The sequence below is a fragment of the Catharus ustulatus genome, chromosome 5 (assembly GCF_009819885.2).
Source record: "Catharus ustulatus isolate bCatUst1 chromosome 5, bCatUst1.pri.v2, whole genome shotgun sequence".
NCBI classification, from domain to species: domain Eukaryota; kingdom Metazoa; phylum Chordata; class Aves; order Passeriformes; family Turdidae; genus Catharus; species Catharus ustulatus.
The window spans coordinates 58,278,104-58,299,564 of NC_046225.1; the positions used below are offsets into that span (position 1 = coordinate 58,278,104).

Genomic DNA, 21,461 nt, shown 5'->3' on the forward strand with positions numbered 1-21,461 from the left:
TCGCGGCTCGCGGCTCGCGGCTCGCGGCTCGCGGTTCGCGGCTCGCGGTTCGCGGCGGCGCTTTCGCGGTTCGCGGTTCGCGGCGGCGCTTTCGCGGCTCGCGGTTCGCGGCTCGCGGCTCGCGGCGGCGCTTTCGCGGCTCGCGGCTCGCGGTTCGCGGCTCGCGGTTCGCGGCTCGCGGCTCGCGGTTCGCGGCTCGCGGCTCGCGGCTCGCGGTTCGCGGCGGCGCTTTCGCGGCTCGCGGTTCGCGGCTCGCGGTTCGCGGCTCGCGGTTCGCGGCTCGCGGTTCGCGGCTCGCGGTTCGCGGCTCGCGGCGGCGCTTTCGCGGCTCGCGGCTCGCGGCTCGCGGTTCGCGGTTCGCGGTTCGCGGCGGCGCTTTCGCGGCTCGCGGCGAGCGGCGGCGCTTTCGCGGCGAGCGGCGAGCGGCGGCGCTTTCGCGGCTCGCGGTTCGCGGCGAGCGGCGGCGCTTTCGCGAGGGCCGCTTTCGCTCGCCCCGCCGGCAGGGCTGCCGCCGCCGCCACCAGGCTCGCCGGCCGCCCCCTCCCGTCTGCACCGCCGCCGCGTTTCCTCGCCCTGGCCAGCACTGCAGGCCCCCGCACCGCCGGGCTCCCCCACGGTGCTGGCCCCGATTATGCTGGGCTTCCCCCGCTGCCAGGCAGCCCCACCCGCCGGCCTTCCTGCTTCTGCCATGCTCCCCTGCACTGCTAGCCCCAGTTCTCCCGGGCTCCCCCGCCCTGCTGGCTCAGGCTCTGCCGCCCGCCCCCGACACTGCTGGCCCCGCCTCTGCCAGGCTTTCCCACCTCTGCCGGGGCTGGCCGGGCTCCAGCTTGGCTTGGGGCTGCCGCGGGCTCTCACTTCCGTGTTGGCAGCTTTTAGAATTTTGTTAATAGATTAGCCGCCCCGGAATATTAGCCGCACTTCCGGGTTTCCACCAAAATTTTGGTCAAATTGGTGCGGCTTGTATTCGTGAAATTACTGTAGCTTGAGAAAAATACGCGAGTGTTTCCTTCAGTAGCACTGAAGTGCAATCTTCATTAGCTGTGGTGATGTGTGATCTCTGTGGTGATGCCAAAACAAAATTCTGGTTGGATCAATAGTCCAAACTGGCAGTTTATGCCCTATCTCCATGCTGATCCATCACTCAGCACAAACTTCTTATGTGGTTATGCAGAAAATTGGGTAATGTTATTGATGTAGGTAAAGGCTCTGGGAAGAAAGCAGCAAAAGGGAAGAACTGTTTAACCCATCACTACTTCTGAGGGAAAACATACCTTGGCCATGGTTTGATATAGTTAATCCAGCTTTACAACTCCTGGTGCCAGATCAAAAATGATAAGCTTCTATGAGACAAAGCACTTATCCAATGTGAATTAACAGTGCAGTTTGCATTTGTTTAAAACAGAGCCCAGAATGGAAGAATTACCTGTACACTGGTGAATTTTATGTTAATTAGACCTCTCTTCTCTTATAGTTAGTATAACTGCAGCATAAGAGCAAAAAGGTGTTGGCAGCTCGGGGGGTCCATTGCCAGAGCCGTGGCAGGCTTATCGGCCTCCACAAAAAGGGATTGACAACTTTGCATGTCTGACATCTCTGCGTGTCTGACCTAATTTAGTTCAAGTGTAACAGCGGCCTTGAATCTCACCCAGATCAGGTTGGTCCTGTTGAGTGACTCAGTGGCACACAAACATCATAATAAAGTTCAGGGACCAATGTCTTCTTTGCATTCTGGTCAACAATTTCACTACTTAGAACTTGTTTCATCTTCTTTTGTAGGAGGACATAGAGTCTAGGAGTAAAGGGTGATTGTGAAGTTTTTACTGTAATCTTGTTCCTTTTGCTCCAATTCACAATTCCAATGGTTTGCCAGTATCTTTTGTTAGGTTACATTTAAAACTGAGCACAGTCTGAGTGTTCAGCATTATTCAAGGACATCTTAGGTTAGAGATTTTGTAAGACTCACTTTGGCAGCTGTTACTGCCAATATCTAAAATGGTATTTTGGTATTTCTGTGTAATAGCAGGTAGTTTGCAGGGTGCCATTTGCCAGTTCTCTTCTCAAAGGATGGGGCACTGTGAGTTCTCGGTTAGATAGCAGAACTTCCTTTGGGTTCTGCAAAATCTGTTGTCAAATTTTTTAAGTAGGTCCTGCCACTTCTTGTAATTTGACTGAGAGTTCAGTAACAGTTATTTTATTATCCTCACACCTACCAGAGGCAAAGAACATATTGAGAATTTCAGCTGTCATTGGCACAAAAGTGTTTGTGCCTGGCTGTCCTGGCTGCAAAGAAATGTGAGAACATGACCTAATTACACTCTGAAAAGCAGTTTCAAGTGTGCCACGAAAACACATGGTAGGTAGATGGGGTTTTGTGTGTGTGGTTTATTTACAGCTGAGATGAAAGATATTCAAATATCTTCTTGCTATCGAGTGGGAGTAACTGGTTGCCTCATTTTACAGGGACAATTTGAGGAAAAATGTTTTATAAGTACTATTTACTTGGGGTTATGATTTTTGAAGCCACTTGGCAGCTAGGCGGGAGATTGTCTTTCCTCCATGAAGCAAAACAGCAGCAGTCCCCCTTGCAAGACTAAGGAACTGGAGCAGAAGGGGAAGAGCCAAGTCATGGAAGCAGAGGAGAGGGAAACCCAAGCGCTTTCTGGAGCAGGACACAGCTCACGGAGACTCTCAGGGCCGCACGGCTCGGCAGCCCCGGAGAACCCACAGGCTCAGCCCCTGAGGGAATTTGCGGCACAGACGCAGCCCCGACCGGCACCCCGGCCGCGGCCCCCGCCCCACACCGCGCATGCGCGGGGGCCCGGCCGCCAGCGCTGCGCCTGCGCAGTGGGGCCGCGGCCCGGCGGGCGCGCTCGGTGCCGCGGGGTCCGGCCCCGGCGGGAGGCGGCGCTGCTGCCGCCGCGCTCGGCCCGACCCGCGCCACACAAAGCCGGCCGCGGCCCCACGGCTCCCGCGGCACCGCATGGCGGCGGCACCGCCCCCGCGGGGCTAGGCCAGGGCGGACCGGAGCCCTCTTCTTCCCTCCCTCCGGCCTCTCCCGCCCGGCCCGTCCGTCGCCGGGAGGAGCGGAGCAGGGTCTTTCCCGGCCCCGCCATGCTGCCCCGGGGCCGTCGCGCTCTCTGCCGCCCGCCGCGCCGCCGCCGCCGCCCGGCGCGGCTCCTGCCCGCGCTGCTGCTGCTGGCCGTGCTGGGCGGCGGCGGTGCCGCGCTGCCTCCGGGCTGCAAGTACGACGGGCGTCCCAAGAGCGCCGGCAAAGCGGCGGCCGGCGGCCCGGCGGAGGTGAAGGTAGTTTGTAGCAACCTGGAGCTCGCTCAGGTCCTGCCTCCCGAGGCGCTGCCCAACCGGACGGTCACCCTGTGAGTACCGTCCCCGCGTGGGGGGTGGGCAGCCTCGGTGCGACGTGGACGGGGCGGAGGGGGAGTGGGAGCCGGTCGGGAGGTGACTCGCCTCTACCGCTGGAGAAAGCGCCGGGAGCGGATGTACTTTTCATGTTTTCCGGTACTTTCCCGGGATGGTCGTTGTAGAAGGAGCCGAAGTGTCCCGTAACTCACCGATGGGGAGGCACCGTCCCGTGGAACAGCATCCCCAACTCTCCCTCCTTCATCCCTCAGTAGGCGGGCTGTTTTTGTGCGGAGGCAATCCCTGCTTATCCATTCGAATAACAAGTTTCAAACAGGATATGCAACCTAATCCAAAGTAAAAAATAAGTGCCACTTACTTAGACATAAGTGTGCGCCTGTAAAGAGAGGCTTTGCAAGTTGTTTTCCTTCCTGAGACATTACCGGATCACTCTAGCAAAGAGGTTCATAGAATGGTTTGGGTTGGAAGGGAGATCTCAGGATCTGCTGGTCCAATCCCTCTGGCACGGGCAAGATCGCTCAGCACTGGATCTCATCACTGGATGGTCCAAAAGTGGAACCCTTGCCCTTTCTTTAGAAAAGCTTGTTGTGCCTGTGCTGCCATGGGAAGACGCAAGTGCAGCCAAGTAGTGTGCAAGAAAGTCAATGAAAAGGAGCTGAAATATGGGGTCTAGATTAAGATATTTATCTACTTAGCTGGAAATTGCAGGTTTGAAAGCTCTACCAGTAATCCAACATTTAAAAAGTACAGAATGCGCTGTCATGAGAACAACAGTCTGCTGCTTTTGTGAACACTGACAGCACTGAAACACCAAGGAAGAGTGTTCTTCCAGAAGTCTTAGTGAGATGTGAGCCCAACAGATGCATGGACCTGGACCTGTGAGAAGAGGGAACACAAAAAATGGGGGCTGAATAAGGCTAAAGTAGTTGTTCTTGGTTGGAAGTCTGCAAGGGTTCAGATAATATTTCTAAATTACTGTGAGAAATTATTATAGATGTTCCTATGTGAAGTTTCTGAAGTAAAAAAGAAGGCAAAAAGCAGGAGTGACAGTAGTTTGGTCAACAAATCTCTTAAGTCTTTGTTAGCCTCAAATGCTTTGCAGCTGATTAAACGTTATGAATATGGTATTATCCGTAAAAATTTTGATAGAAGTAGATGTTAGTTGATCTGCTGAAGTTCACTGTGGAGTTCTTTTGGTTCAAAAAACTTGAATCACAGCTACGATCGCTGTGAAAGACAAGCAGATACCAAACACAGCAGCCTTGCTGTGAGTGGATCTTTGTTCAGCATTGCAGTGACAGAAGAATTTGGAAGAATGGTTCATGTTTCATCTTGATTTTCATACTCCTTCAATATCTAGAGCATATCTACATACACTAATTAGTAGCTTTCAATTAATCAGCCTTTCAAGTTCATAACAACTTCTGAAACATTTTTCTGGTTTCAACTTTTTAGGAGACATAGCAAGAAACAATGTCATTGTTTCATTGTTATTTGTAGGAAATGTAACTGTGTTGATGCAATTCAATGAGCATACAACTTCAAAATTTTGCTTAAATATAAGGCAAGGATTGTTAAACCAATCACCTCGTTTTTCCAAGAGACCCTGACTGTTGTCTTCAGGTTTGGAACACTGTATGTTTGTCAAGGCAACTTGAAGCATGGCTTTCCATGTTTTCAGAGGTTTTGTTTTGTTGTGTTTTTAAAAAAACCCACATTATTACCAAATCCATGTTAACCTAGATAGAAAGTGTTGGTGATCTGTGGGATTTATCACCAAATGCCACTTCACTAACATGTTGATTAGTAGTGCCTAGTTTAATTGTTACCTGATCTTTTGCCTAAAAATGACGTTTTCCCCCCTCAAGCTGATACTTAAAATTGCAGCACTTGGTGAATAGTTGTCTGATTAGAGTCAAACTACCCTCAGTTATCTGGAATCTTGATTCTTTTGGGATTCATCTATTAAGTACTATTTCTATTGCATCTTTTGGTATTACTGGATCACTGCAGAGATATGTAGCTTAAAATAGATCACTGTTGTGTATATCAGCTACATTTTAATTCAGTTAATTTTCTTTTATATTGGCTCTATTTTGTTCAAATCACTTTTAAATGCAATGACCTATATAGTTTTATATAACTTCTTGTTTTTGAATGAGTTAGGAAGGATGCAAATGAAGTGATTATATGCATTTTGGAAATACTGATTTCTTCCTTATCAAGCTCTTAGATTTTCAGAAGATTAGCTACTGTGCCTTTAGCATTGAGCATTTCTTTTTCCCCAGTGAAATACTTTTGAGGATAATAGTCTCTAAAAAGTGAGAAAATAAGAGAAATAGTGAAAAATAGGGTAAGCAAATAGTATTTGGGGATGCTGGCCAAGTTCTTTCTTGCACAGCACTATAGCTAGTGGTTAATGATGATACAAGTTGGGCAAGGTCACTTACAAAATACCTTGGGCTGTGTTTGCCACAAAATATGTTATTGCCCCAGTAATTAGGTCAGTGTGATGAGAATCTTCAATTACAATTCAGAAAAAAATCCTAATTTGATTTCATCTGCTAAGAGATAAAGTAAGTTTGTTTCATGACTAAAGAAGAAAAGCAGACATAGCTGTTTCATGATTGAGGAAGAAAAGTAGACACGAGGAGTATTAAAGTATGGAAATGTGTTTATGGCAGAGTAAGTAAGGTGAATTCAAGTTCATTTATAGGTAAGGAAGGGACTTTTTTCCTGGCGTTATATAATGACTCCTGATTTGGATGCAAATGAAGGGTGTACCTACATGAACACCATCGATGGCTTTAACCTTTGTAAGTTAAGCAGACAAGTGAAATGCTTTTGGTTTGAAGATACATTCACCCTGTTTTGCTAACTGTGGTTTGTCTGCCATGCTCTTTATTTCAGTAGATATTGAAGGCATTGCCATGTTGCACATTTAAGCAAGGAATGCACTTTACTCTTGTAGTAGAAGCCTGAGATAAAGTATCTGTTGCTGTTGTTTCTTGGTGCAAACTAAAATGATGATGGGGGAAACTTGTTTGAACTTATTGGCTCTTAGCAATTACTTTGCTTTTTGGAAGAGAATGTCTCAGTCCACTGAAGACAAGCTCATGAAGCTTATTTGTTGAGAATGTTATTTACCTGTTACATATGTTACTGGAAAAGGAATCTAAATAAGCAAAGGAAAAGCATATGTACTCAGTAAAAAATTGCATTCCTGAATTGCAGGCTTACTGCCCTGCAAACAACTTTGCCTAAGCACATATCCTCATAGGAGCCTAGGAGTATCAGTGTTTGCACTTAAAAAAGCGTTAGGATTTACAAGCCGGAACATTTGCCTGGGTTAATGTTCAGAGCTTTTAAAGATACCTTTAACTGGGTGGCTGTTAGGAAACATCTGAAAATGTTGCAGTTTTTGTCCAGCTCCTAATTAAATCGCATCAAACTACATCCATTGAGAAGGTCCTACAAATACTTACTTGGACTTCCAAATATCTCTGCAATTTTTCTATTTATGACACAAATTTAAGTTTTAAAAGTTTCAAAGCAAAATTGCAAGAAGCCATTTGTATCACAAATGTGATATATGTGTAATTCCATTGTAATTATCTGAGTCATGTATGTAAATGTGTCTGTGGAAGTTGGCCTCTTTTAAAGTACATTTCTATTTACTAACTAGGTGGTACTCTTTGATAGCTGTTGGTTTGGTGGTTATGGTTTTTTGGGAGAGTTTTTGGAGGTTTTTTTTGGAATAGTCAATTTTAGACTGTTAAAGTACTCAGTACTAATAATTTGGGCAGTGGTAACATTTTTGAAGGTATGAGGTGTTAATAATCCCCATTAAAACTTAAAATTTTCTTTGACCAGTGGATACACAGACTATGCAAAATGCATCTTACTCATGAATACAAGGCAGTACAGAGATAGTACCTGAGAGCTGTAGCCACAATGTAGTAATTCACAGGTACATGCCTTTTTATCAGTGACATCTGACTCCTAAAAATCATTAGTGTGTAATTTACTGATAGGCTTGTGTTCTATACTTTTATCAGGTTTAATGTGTCATTTACCTTGTTGAGAAGATAATAAATTTTCTGTTTTTCTGTATGTACTTTTCCAACAAGGATTCATTGCTGTGAGCTTGTTATAGGATATTGAGTACATGCAGTATTCTCTTATTGTATACACTTTTGTATATACTTCGAGTAAGAAAATTCCAACGTCACAATATGAACAATATGAGCAATGAGCCATATGACCAAATGAACAGTGTTTTCTTCTAAATTGCAATATTTAGTTCTATCTGAAAAATTACTCAGCTTTGGAAGACATTATGTTACATGGTTTATATGTGTCCACTGGGATGCACTGTCAAGATTGAATAGTGTTTTCCTATTTCATGAAGTGCTGCAGTAATGACTTTAACATACATGGTAGTTTTGTAACTGGCAGTAGTCTTCATGCAATCTCATATTCAATTATTGTATTGATTCATACTTCTTTTTAATAAAAAAAATTACTCTTCTGTAAATAGGGAAAATTTTTCCTTGGCTGCAGCTGTGATAACCTAGATGAACAAATGAAACAGTGCTTGTTTTTGAAAACACATGTAGAAACCAAGGAAGCCCAGGTGCTTTTAAAAAATGTGCATGTATTTCAGTGAATCTTTATCAAGAATGGCACAACATTTAACACAAAACCAGTATACACATTTGCAAGAGTGCAAGTTTGGTGGTAATAATAATAATAATCTACAAATTGGAATGCCCGCAAAACGAGTATAATTTAACCAGAAGCATTAAAATTACACATCCTAAAGTCTTTGAAACTACTTCCCCTTCTACTCAAGGAGAAAAAGGTTTCAACCTAAATAGTGAGTGTTATTTTCAAAAATGGTAGCTACTGGATCCATTGAGTAAACCCAATAACGTACATCTTTGCTTCAACTCCTTCCCAGTTTCAGAAATGTATGCATGAAGAAAAATAGTGATGATATATAAAGAAGTAAATGAAGGGGCTTATAAAAAATCATTAATAGTTAATGAAAACTGAACATAAGTCATAACAGCAGCAGCAACAAAAAAATCATACCAATTCCAGACTTCTGGAGAAATTAAGGAAAAAAAAACCGTAATGATATTCACAAGCAAACCTTGATCTAAGTCAACACAAGCAAGGAAATTATAATCCTTGGTAGCACAGAAATTAACTTGTATCTCAGTTACAATTGACTTAAGATTTATTGATATACCTGTATTTTTTCCAGAAAAATAAGTTATTCAAAATGAAGCTGGAACCACTTCAAAAGTAGCTATAACTGACTGAACAAAATTTAAACTAAATAAAAATAACAGTTCTGTAAGGAGAAAAAAAAAAAAGAGTTTTCTGACATTGCCTATAAAATAACAGGCCTAACGTAGATGCCTTTGAATATCTGGGTACAAGGTAAATTTCTCTCTTGAGTGTGATTTACAAATTAGAGTCAGACTGATTTAGTATTTTCTCTGCAGAGGCTGTTAGTTACTCAACCATAAAGGTTTAGTACAATAAATGATAGATTTTACAACACTCCATATAACCTAAAACACTTAATCACCCAAAAATGTTGTGCAATCTTGAAAAAATGCAGTTCAAAATTTGCTATTAATATATAGTCTATACATTATTTGAAGTATTAAGAGATGTGGCACAAGATGACAAAATATAATAAACCATTCACCTCAAAGTAGATGTTTTATGGTCACTTTTACAGTTTCTGTGCATTAATGTGCAATGACATGATGGACTGTTATGTACCACTTAGACAGAGGATATTATTTGTGATCAATAATAATTCTAAGTTACTAGTTTAAGACTGTAATTTTTCCAAAGAGGCAAGTAATTTTGAAAATATGCTAACTTTTCCATCATTAAGAAGTCTAAAGAGAAAACAGCAGTGAGCTACCATTGAGATGAGAGCTGCACTCATCCCCATCTTATTCAACTCTTTAACAAATGACTTTGAAACATAAATAATGTCCCTGAAGATTTCATGAAGGGGTTTCCGCAGCCTGTCACTGTTGCTCCGTATTTCCTATGAGCTCTGTATGAGATTTTTATTTTCTTTTCTTTTAAATAATCAACAATGCCTTATTGGAACAAGCACATTTTGCTTATCCAACACTTAAAAATCAGAAAATAAACTGTGGAACTAACACAGACAGTGTTTTCCTGTATTAAAAAAACGTGGCCATGGGAATTGACACAAAAAGACCTGGAAGAACAAGCAGCTGAAAAGTAGGTTCTAGAAAGAATTATGGATGCCTCAAGTCACCTTACAAGGAAACATTTTCCTCTTCCTCTGAGCAGAAGAGCTGTAGAAAGACCTATTTCGTTGCTGAAAAGTTTCTTTGTTGAATATATCTTGGTCTAGAAAGCAAATTTTCCATTTTACTCTATAAACTGGCAGATGAATTTGGCAAAACTGCAAAGAAACTCAACTATGACTCTTAACTTATTGGCGAGACCTTTACCAGTAGATGCCCAGCATACAAAACACAAATGCAGTCAAACCCAAAGTCTATCCTTTGTACTGTGAGGAATTTTAGCAATAGATACTAAAGATGATATACTAAATTTTCTCTTTCTCATAGAGAGAGGGAAAAATCATGGCTGGGTCCATTTTCACCATTAAAATGAGGTAATAAGCTCTAAGTAGAAAACATTTTGTTCTGTGAAACAATTTTGGCTTGTCAGCTATAAAACAGTGATCACTAAGACAGAAGTCAACTAGACAGTAATTTGTAATGCATCCCCTAACATCACAAATGAATCCTAATCCAGAGGATATTATTAAAACACACAGACATCCATTAACACTATGACCAAATGGTCAAAATGGCCACCAAGAGCCCTGTATGAAGCCGGGCAACAGTGTGTTAGCTGAATACTGAAGTAACTTCCAAAACACTTTTTGAAAGACTCAAATGGAGAGCCAGGAAATCAATAATAAATCAGATCAATTCACAGTGACCATATACTGTTAAGAACTGGGAAAGTGGCCACCAGCAAAAGTCAGATTAAAATAACCATCTGCAAACAACCAAGAAAAATGCTTTCTGCTGAAAGTTGTGAACGTGGAAACAGAAACCTATTCCTCAAAGTTTATCTTGTAGAAACTGTGATTTAACAAGGATATAAAGCCAGTACTTTTCAACAGTTAGTATTCTGCCTTCTCTTGAGTTACTGGTGTCAAAAGAAAAGAAACTTAGAAACCTAGACTGAACGGAACACAAACTGTACTTGCTTAAAAGTAACTCTGAAATGGAAGTACTCCATAAGCTTTATAAGGAGAAAGAACTAAGAATCATTCCAAAACACTAACAAAAGGAGACAATATTTTCCAATTCTACAAAACCATTATAATTAAGGAAGTTTAGCAATGAAACATTTGCAAAATAGAAGTTTGCAACAGATAAAAGATTTCCTGCAGTATTTCATTATTATGAATATTAAACAATATTAAAATTGTAAACTAAACCTCTCAGAAGTAATGAAATTGCAGAATTAAAACTGTATCTGTTTATACTGCTCCATTTTTAACTTGTAATATGCTAAATTTATATAATCTAATGAGGAATCTTTATTTTTCCTACACAATCCCCGGATCATGCAAGCAGCGATGCTCACTATGCAGTGCCATTAAAGAATCTTTTTCTTGATATTCAGTATGCGGCTTTATTTGTTGCTTTTCATTAAAAACAAGCTGTTCTTAAGGACAGAAATTATTTCTACTTAAATACAGTGCCGATCACTGGAGCAACACATCAAGTTTTCTATGTAAAAGTACCAAATAAAAATCACCTTAGAAAAGGACAGAACTGAGGGGCAAAACAGAATACAAGAATGAATAGCAGTGTTGCTGAAAATCACATTAATTTCAAAATAAGTTCTTGTGAAATTACAAAATTACCAAACTTTTCTTTCTTTCTTTCTTGTACTCATCCCAAGGTTCAAAAGCCTACCAAAGAGAAAATTCAGAGGACACAGCTACGCACAATTTCTTCCAACACTAACTCTGTTTTAGTTAAAGCAAGTAAAAAGCACTGGAAGTCTAACCCTTGTGACCACATCATTCTAGGAAGCTTCCTCCAAGTTCTCTCTCCCCTGGTTATATCTATACCACCTCCATTATTTTAAGATATCATGATCAACTTTTTTTTTTTGTAATAACTGTATTGTTTTACTACCTTTTGCTCCCTCCCGATTTTCCCACTTAGCCACCAGCTTGTATACTTTTTGGGGTTCCTACTGATCTGCACTTCAGTGCAAGTTTACCTGACCCAAGAAAAACTCCATACATACATGCAAGAAAGCAACTTGATTCCTACAAAACACTGCACACGAAAGCCTTGCCAGCCACTCCTATAATTTAGCAGCTGTGGCCAATAAATTAATAAATTCTCTGTGTCATATCACAGTAGTACTAATTAGAGTATAGACTGCCACACCCGGTCTCACACGTATTCACATTTCCTATCAGGTGTACCTGCTCTCTAGAAAGTGCTTTGTCTAGACAAGTTAACATGCACTTCCTGTCAGCTGCTGGCACACAAAGATACATTTACAAAAATTTATATCCTAATCCTACAGAAGTAAACAGTTTTGGATAGCTTAGCTCCCTGAACTGACTAGGCATGGAGCCAGATGAATGCTAGTACTGCAGCCAGGGAGGGGAGGAAAAACACCCACAAACATTCACACAGTGACAGACTGGGAGTTGAAGGTGTGAACACACCAGCTCCAGTTTAGGCTACAGTTTTACCAACAGATGGATGCTGATGCAACATTCATGAGTGGGCTCAGAGGGTGAGATCTTCTCTACTCAGCCCTTTCATCTCATGATCGCTGTGTCAGAAGCAGGAAGAGAGGGTTGAAGGGGATCTCCAGCACACAACTGTAAGTCAGGTCACTGGAACCCACAGAAACATCAATGAGCCCATCAGCACACAAATTTGAGAAGTGCTTTAAATTCCTATTAACATCAGAGGCTGTTATGCTAAAACAAGAGCTCGAGTATTGGAATAAGTTGTCCAGAATATCTGACAGGACCCTTTTAGAAACCTAAGCATAACTTGCAAAAACTCTGCCTGATACTAAGTTTCAAGGTAAAACAAGCTCTCTAACAACATGGGCAAGCTAATAAGGAGTTTTTGTTCTGTTCTGACCGAAATAGTTCAGGTGGAAACAGCACATCATGTGGACAGCAATAGAAGAACTTTTCCTGGACTGTGTTATAACACTGCTAACACCCATCTTTTCTTGCTGGCATAGAGATGTCAATCCTGTCTTTAGTGATTTGGGAGTTAAGAGGCTGAATTTCCAAGAGTCTTGCTGATCTCACATCAAGCCAGTTTACACTCAACCTTCAGTACCTTATTTGCTGTGCCTTCATTTCGTCTTAAGCTTTCTGGTTTCCCACCTCCATAACTGAGATATCCATTTAAAGAAACCCACACTTCCGTCCCAACTCCCAGCAACAACTTCCGCCTCTTAATCCAATCTTCCTGCATTTATTCACTCTGTGTCTAGACTCTAACCTCCCTCCCCCTACGTCAAAGCACTTTCTTTCTGAAATGACGTAGCAGAGGGCACAGACTGTACTCTTAGGCAAAACACCTGAAGACAGCACAGCCCTCAGTCACCTGGAGTCTGGATAAATCCTAGAACACACTGACACTTAGCTAAAGGGTCAAGTTCCTACTCCAGAAGTGACAGCTGTGCAACCCAACCAAAACTGGTTAATCAGCTTGGATCACACAAACAAGCAAAGCTGGTGGTCTGCTCCCTGGGGACCTAAAAGCTCTGCACTACAGTGCACTGGCATCTGACTTGTCCAGGACAACCTGGAGATCTGCAGGACAGTGCTGTTCTGCACCACTGGATGTGCCCTGTGGCAGTGCACAAGGAAAAGCCACAATAGTGATCGACATAAGCAGTAATTAGTATGGGATATAATCTCCAGCACTCTAGAGGAACAAGATATTGCAGTTTTCACTGCTAAACAACTGAAGAGTGAACAAAAGGTAAATACAGAAAGCAAAACTCACAAAAACATACTTTATGTGGCATTCTTAAGCTAAACACTTTATTATGATTGATGAAAAGAAATGCTCAACTCCTTTTAATCTTCATGGATTAACTAGAAGTACAAAAATATGCATTCAAAGTGACTAGATTAAAAAATTATAGATTGTAAAGGTGAAGATAGACTACATAAGGCCGTAATGACAAATCCATGAACCTGCAACATATCTGGCCCATGCAAAGTACATATGGGAACCATTACATTTTGAAAAATCTAAACTTGCAGCTCCATAGTTGTTTTAAATTACAAAAATAACCTCTGAAACATGAGCAAACTTAAAGCAATGAGACATAAGAAGTTACTCGTTCTTCGTCACTGCAGCACAAATTCTAGTTCAATGCTTTTATTCTTGGCATTAAATAAAAATAAAAAATTTAGTATTTTACAGTTCTGAAGCAAACCTGGGAATACTGCTGATCAATAAAAGGCAACAATAAAATAAAAAAAGTATTAATTGTGAAGATAAAATTGTGTCTTCCTGAGGCTAGAAACAGCATAATACATTCAACATTTAATAGTCATTTTCATGCTAACTAATGGGCTAACGAACACACGAAGAGCATTGCTTATATGGATATCTTCTTAAGAAATTCCATTACAAAACTTAAATTTGCTCTCCAGAATTTTGCAGCACTTAGCTCTGTCCTTCTCCCTTCTTTTCAACTCAACAATTACCAGTACGTAGCTCTGATGCAAAACCTGATCCCCAGGCTTGTAACAACTGCTGCAGTTGTATCTGTGGTACAGATGCCATATTTCTAATTATCTCAAGTATTTAATTAAAAGTACAATAATCTCATTGTGAAAGGCACAGAAAAGAATTTAAAAATACTTACGGTATTGGACTACAGAACTGTATTTTCACAAGAGGAAATGCTCTTAGCTGACACTCTAGCAGATGTCACAGGCATTATAGCAATACAATAGCAATTTCTCAACATACTTTTAAGTTTCTCTTTCCCCCTTCTTCATTTCCACCATTCCTGTGATCAGTCTTCACCTGGTACTATCTCTGTAGGGTACTAGAGTGATCACACTTGCGTAGTTGGCATATAAATAAATCACCTGGGAGATGTCCTGGATAAATGTCTAGTTCAACATTTGCAGCTTGTAGAGCAGTGGGCACCGGGGTTGACTTGACATGATCTTCAGAAATACATGGTATGATGGGAAAGTGAGAAGAAGGAATGGAATCTGCTCATTTTAGCATCAGAACTTGTTACCTTTGTTGAATGATTTAAGGTTAACTTCAAGAATTTTCAAACCTTCCTACCATCAGGCTGGAAATGAAAGGATTTTCAAGCAGTTTGTTCAGCTGTCTTGACTTTGTATATGAGATGAGAGAGAGAGAGACTGAGTCAGAGCCAGAACTTTTAGACAAAAAATGCCTGCTCTGTGTTTGTCTTAACTACAGAGACTTGAGGTAATTTCTGAAAAACCTAGAGAAGAACACTACATAGTGTAATATACCATTGTGTCAAAATGGTGCTGTTTTCATAGATTACTACATCCGTATTTTAGTTTTATCTTATTTTTGGTGTGTTTTGAAGTATTAATCCTTGTCATTGCATAGTAAATTTTATGCACTGGAGGAAAGAGGGGGTGTCTGTGTATGTGTGTGATTGGTTTATGGCTGTTGTAAAGGACATCTGAAAGATGTAGTGGACTGGAAAGAAATCTCATAGTTGCACCTTTAAGTGCAGAAGTAGTTATCCAGCCTGAAGGTGTAATTGGTGTAAGTGAAGAAGTGCAGGGACATGTTGGATATGAAGGATGCATTTGATAGAGGATCTGTCTGAAATTGAACTGACTATAGCAGAAATTGTGGAACAATCTGACAGAGTGAATAAACTTCCAGGACAAGATGGTGTGACTGAAGAGCTTTTAGAAGAACCCGGGGATGAAATTTCTGAAGTCTTGCTTAGAATGATTTTTCAAAAAACATGACTTTTGAGGACTGGAGGATAGCAGATGTTCATTTTTATAAGTGAATCACCATCTGCATGGTTCCAAGTCTGATGTTTGTGTTGAACAAATCAGTAGAATTTATAATAAATATATTGGATACCTGGAGAAAGACAAAAGTACTGTGGAAAATTTGCATCTTCTGTAATGAGAAGCTCTTCCCCACAGTTCTTTGGAGTTCTTCCGAATCAGCAAAATATTTACAAGGTTGATCCAGCTGTTATAATGAAACATGCTTTTCTAAAAGGTGTGTCTGTCCCTTGCCAAAGGCATTTAATGAAAAAAGTACGTCAGTCTTAAATGGAGGATCATCAGATCAGCAGCTGACTTGCTAAAGGATAAGAGGGTGTGGAAGTAAATCCTTCTCAGTGGAGTGGAGTCATAGAAACCTGTAATGCACAATTTATTTCCTAATGACCTGTAAAACAGTGTGAGTAAGGGGTGTATCTAGTTGAGTGAGTTGATTGATGTAATAAGGATGAGAATAAAGTGAAGAATTTTGGAAGAAGTTTGTAAAAGTAATTGGGCAGTAAAATGACAGCAGCAATACATTGTAAAAAGGTGAAAAATATATTGTGGACGAAACCACTCCTCTCTTATGTAAGATGATGGGCATTGAGCTGACCAGAAATCTTAGATTCTTAGCACAAGTTGTAAAGGCAGGTTATGTGTTAGGAATTGCTAGGGAAATTGTAGGAAACAGATCATCATTATTCCAGTATATGTAGATTTGTGACTTGTCTGTGTGTTGAGTACTCTTTCAGTGCCGGCAGTCTTACCTCACAATTTTTTAGTGTAATTAAGCTGGAAAGAACTCAGAAATTATTAAGATGGCACAAATGGCTTTTGTGTAAAGAATAATTCAGTAAAAAATGATTTTTACATACGGAGACATCTAGTTTTGTACATAATTGCATGTGTTAAAAAGAGAGCAAGTGGATTGATTTCTGCATATTTCACTATTTAGAACTGGGGAACATTAAATAAAGCTGGCAGGAGGTGTTTTCAAAAAAAGTGATATGAAGCATTTTTTATGGAATGAAGTGTTGTACCACAAACCCTTTCATAAGGAGCCAAAATTTGACATAATTCAAAAGGCAAATAGGCTTTCTTTTTTTTAATGTTTTGTCCAACAGAGAACTATGTGATTGTATAGAATGCAAGTCCTTCTAAGTAAGGAAATATCAGGTATACAAAGAATTTCCTACCTTGAGGATAATTAGCATCTACTCTGATCTGTGCGGATGGCTGTGATTGAAGGATAGGGTGCTTGGCAAGATAGGCCTGATCTAGTTATTTCAATGGAAGAAGAATTTATGGTTATGTTGGCCTTTAAGAGAAGAAAGGATAGATGAGTTATCTGAGCTTATTTGCAGATGTTTTAAAAAGATTGCATCGAGTAGTAGAATGAATGTGTGAAGGTGGCTGGGAAAGGTAGTACAGTGTGGGAGAAGTGTGTGCTTGTGTGTGGCTAAACAGGGGAGCAGAGAAAGATGCTGCTTGGTAAGAAGTGTAAGTTGCAGCAAAAAATGTTGTTACCAAACTTACAATACATTGTTCTTGATCGATTTTGTTTACAGGATTTTGAGTAACAATAAAATAACAGAACTGAAGAATGGTTCCTTCTCTGGATTACACCTTCTTGAAAGATTGTAAGTACTTCTTGAAAAGCTATTTTCACTTTAAGAATTAAGTGATATACTGCTTGTTTCATTAATAATTCTGAGAACAGAATGTCTTAAATAAAGGATCTTTATGTATTTTTTTGTGATTGAAGAGTTAACATAGATAAGTGTTCTCTTAGTATGAATTAGTGAATTATTCAATAGTATGAATGGCATGTAACAGCAAAAAAGGGATAATCTCACCTTCAGGTGAGAGGGCAGTTTCACTGGGAAGTTTACTAGAAGGCTGTGATAGCTGGATTTGCTTTGTTGGTTGTTTCATTATGCAAACACTATGTTGTAAAGAAAATTATGTCTTTAATTTCTCAAGTGTCAAACTGTTTGTTGAACTGTTGCAAAGTATATTTACAGGGGAAGCAGATGTATTAGAGCCCCTAAGAGAGAATGTATTTATTAAAGATTTGTTGTTGACATTTATTTTAAGAGTTTTACTGCTTACTTCACAGCTTTGGTGTATGCTGAATGTACAGGGGGTGGGAGTGAATCTGATGGGAGTAACTTCTTGGGTATCTTCAGCTTCCCGTTTTCACTTTCCCTACAGATGATACATTGCCTATGAGATGAAAAGCAGCATTGTAGCTTCTCTTACAGTCAGCTTTTTTCCAGCTGGTAGAAGGTCAGGATTGGCAGGTTGATCTACCTGGGAGCACGCATAAGCTTTAGAGATAAGGATTTTTCTAGGCCATTTGACTGGGAAAGTAGCCAGTTTCATAATCATCTCACAGCATCTAGGAAGAGTTCCAAACTACTTTTGGCTTCAGGGGATTAAAAGTATTTTATTCTTCCTCTAAAACTTGAAGGCTCCAATCCCAGTCACCTGACCTAAATAAATTCAAACACTTCTACAATTCCCTCTCCCACATAGCAGAAGAAAGCGTCTCTTCACTGGCAGATGAGCTTTATTGTAGAAGTAAGTTGCTGTGCCAAAGAAGCAAGGTTATCAGCAGTGATGACATTTGCTTAGGTAATAAAGGCATCTGCTGATGGTTGTTATTTGTTGAAACTCATTGCAACTTTCAGACAGGAAATTCTTGAAACTCTATTTAGTTTGAGATAATGATTTAAGTTTTCTTCATGAATCCAAATTCTAATTTTTTTTAAAATCATAAGAATGCAGCTTTTTTCCATTTAGCTCCTGTCATTTGTAAGGGCTTTTTAGGTTATTTTAACATCTTCTTTCATGGAAAGGAAAAGAAAGTAGCAAGGCTGGCATGTTTTGAGCATTTAAAGTGAGGTGGGATAGCAGTGTTTCAGAGGGTATGGTAGTCTCATCAGAATTGAGAACACACTTTATCGTGCACTGTTGTAGGAATTGATGCATCAACAAAAGATTAATAATGGCCAGGTGTCTTCATTATAAATGGAGGAGTAACTAGTGTGCTTCACTAATTATTAATGATAATATTTTCTTATTTTTTTCCTTTGTACATGCAAGACTTGTTTAAAAGCCATATAAATTTAACTGGAGTAAAAGTAAATTTTTTTCTCTATACATATTTTGTGACCTTGGACAGAAAGTACTGTTATAATGAAAATAGTTTTTCAGACATCAATAGATAATCAATAGTAAAAGCAAAAACAGGTTGAAATTCACAGTAACTATTTTAAACATTCATATTATATTGTTTCAAATTATTTTCCTGATGTTCATTGTAATAATTTGCATGTCTTGAAAATTGCATTTTTTTACATTTTTTGCTTATTTTTATTTTGTCTTTCTGCTCATGCTTCCACTTGTTTTCCTTATGCATGTTTTTTTCTCTGTAGGTAAATTCTTTTCCCCACATTTCATTTAAGAGACGAAATGGAGATAACAGGAATAAATTCTCAGTATTTAAATAATTAATTCAGACAGTATGTCACTTTACTGTTTGCTAGGGGAGAGATTCTGTATGCATGTCATGTTTGTTTGTTCATTCCTTGTGATGTTACGCTTGGTAGGAAAAACATTTGCCATTTAGTGGTTTTCAGGTAGAGATTGTATATATGTTGATATATTTAAATAAAACCTTTATAAAGGCTAATAAATCAGATGAATATGTCAGGAACATGTATCTGCATAATAATTGATTGAATTTTAATCAATACTGACAATTTTGTAATTCTTCTGTTAACATACTAAACTTTTTTCTCCTGTTTAGTTCTTGAAAATTTTAATGAAAATGTCAATAATTTAAAATAGTTTCTGTAATTTTATTAATATTTCTGATAAATTTGGGGACATTGTATCTGCAGCTGGCAACTTGTTGCACTATAGGTTATTGTTTTACTCAAACATGTTATCACTTGACCTCATCCCCTTCTGATAATTCTTTGTTACTGTTGAAAAGGATATAGTTTTGAGGCATACAAGAAAAAAATAGAACAATTAAAAATGGTGTCCCCAGATAGTCATAAGTCACAGTTTTAATAAGTAATAATATTTACATATGTGTTAATTTATGATAAAGTGAATTTGCTAATGCATTATTTTGTAAAGAGGGTGATAAATTTAGCAAAATAAAAGTTTAATTTTACTGGAAAGTAAAATATATGTTAATTAGAGTTGAGAATGATTGTTCTTTGTCTGCATCTACTCTTAGAGGAAACAAGTATGCAAATAAGAGTAATCAGGTCAAAGATTTTAACTTTCTTAAGTGGTAATAAAAGTGTCTATACAAAAAGATGCAAAGTATTTTAATCTCCATTATGTTTTCATATTAATTTAAAATTCAACAAAATCAAGTGCAAAGGAATCAGGGGAAGAGTAACCCCAGTCACCAGCCCAGGCTGGGGCAAAACTGCTGGGGAGCAGCTCTGCAGAGAAGGAGCTGGGGGTCCTGGTGGACACCAAGTGTCCCTGAGCCAGCAGTTCCCTTGTGGCCAAGAGGCCCAATGGTACCCTGGGGTGCGTTAGGGAGAGCACTGCCAGCACATCAAGGCTGGTGATCCTGCCCCTCTACTCAGCCTAGTGAAGCTCATCTGGAGTGCTGTGTCCAGCTCTGGGCTCCTCAGGACAAGAGACATGGAGCTCCTGCAGCAGGTCTAGAGCAGGGTGACAGAGATGATGAAGGGACTGGAGCATCTCTGTTATGAGGACAGGCTGAGGGAGCTGAGTTTGTTCAGCCTCAAGAGAATACAACTGAGAGGGGAGCTCATCAATGTCTGTCAGTTCCTGAATGGAGGTGTCAGAGGATGGAGCCAGGCTCTGCTCTGTGGTGCCAAACGATAGGACAAGAGGCAGCAGTCAGAGGCTGATGCACAAAAGTTCCACCTGAACATGAGGAAGAACTTTGCTGTGTAGGTTACCGCTGATGGAACAGGTTCTGCAGGAGTCTCCCACACTGGAGATACTCAAGAACCATCTGGATGCAATCCTGTGCTCTGTGCTCTGGGATGAGTGCATGTGGCAGGGAGGTTGGACCAAATGAGCCATTGTAATCCCTTCCAGCTTGACCCATTGGGTGATACTGGGAAATGTGAAAAATTGGTCATAAGCATTTATTTGATTTTCCAGCATAAAATCTACACCCTGGAGAGCCAATGAAAGGATGGGCTGAGTTTTTAATGTGTGCAGTGTATAACCTATTTCTGTAATTTCTTGCCTTGTGCTCTTCATCTCCCTCTTGAAAAAGCATTTTCTACAGGAAAAGACCATGGTAGCTAATATATTTCCCATCTCACATTTATTTTCAAGTAGTGTTAAGGAAGAAAAGATAATTTATCCAGTGGCGTTAAGAAAACTTAATAATGTTTACATGCCAATATGTATATATATAGGCATAGTTTGTTTGTGCTTGCAGGATGCTTTATTAATAATTAAGACAATCTTAATTTTGCTGAGACAGAAAGCAGTGCAGTTTTAAGTACGTAAAGCACTTTTAAATCATACATAACTGGCTACTGAAATGTTTCATTACAAAGTGTAATAAAATTAAAAGGATTTTTTTTGCATATCAAACCATATTTAAATATAAGTAACCTTTCATTAAGATACTTTTTAACATCTTAACAAGAACACTAGGCACAAAAAAAAAATTTACTGATTAGTTGCTGTTTGTCCACTTAATTATGGTTTTGATAAAGGGCTCTTCCAATTTGACACAACAGCATCTTCTGTCATGAGAATGGTTAAACAGAGTTTTGTGATGGTGAAATCTGCATCCTGTGAGGTTTTCAGGCCTTTATTGGATGCAACAGTGAGGCCATTGATCTGATTTAGTTGTAATTTGAGCCAGAATTTGGAGTACATGGCTGACCTCAACACATCCCTTGAAACTTTTTCTATTCCCCTAACATGTGTTAGTGGCCTTCACTGATGA

At 40.1% G+C, this 21,461-nt stretch overlaps 2 protein-coding genes across 2 annotated transcripts in view; one reads left to right on the forward strand and one right to left on the reverse strand.

Moving 5' to 3' along the window:
- LOC116996846 (cytosolic beta-glucosidase-like) overlaps positions 1–1,280 on the reverse strand; it is a 36,121-nt gene extending 34,841 nt beyond the window's left edge. Inside the window, exon 1 of the mRNA XM_033060868.1 lies at positions 1,272–1,280. Within this exon, the coding sequence (XP_032916759.1) occupies positions 1,272–1,280 (9 nt within the window). The remainder of the gene's footprint in view (positions 1–1,271) is intronic.
- A 1,722-nt stretch (positions 1,281–3,002) lies between these two features.
- The window catches only part of ADGRA3 (adhesion G protein-coupled receptor A3), a 55,303-nt gene continuing 36,844 nt past the window's right edge, over positions 3,003–21,461 (forward strand). The window contains exons 1-2 of the mRNA XM_033060321.2: positions 3,003–3,374; positions 17,056–17,127. Coding sequence (XP_032916212.1) covers positions 3,112–3,374; positions 17,056–17,127 — 335 coding nt within the window. The 5' untranslated portion in view covers positions 3,003–3,111. The remainder of the gene's footprint in view (positions 3,375–17,055; positions 17,128–21,461) is intronic.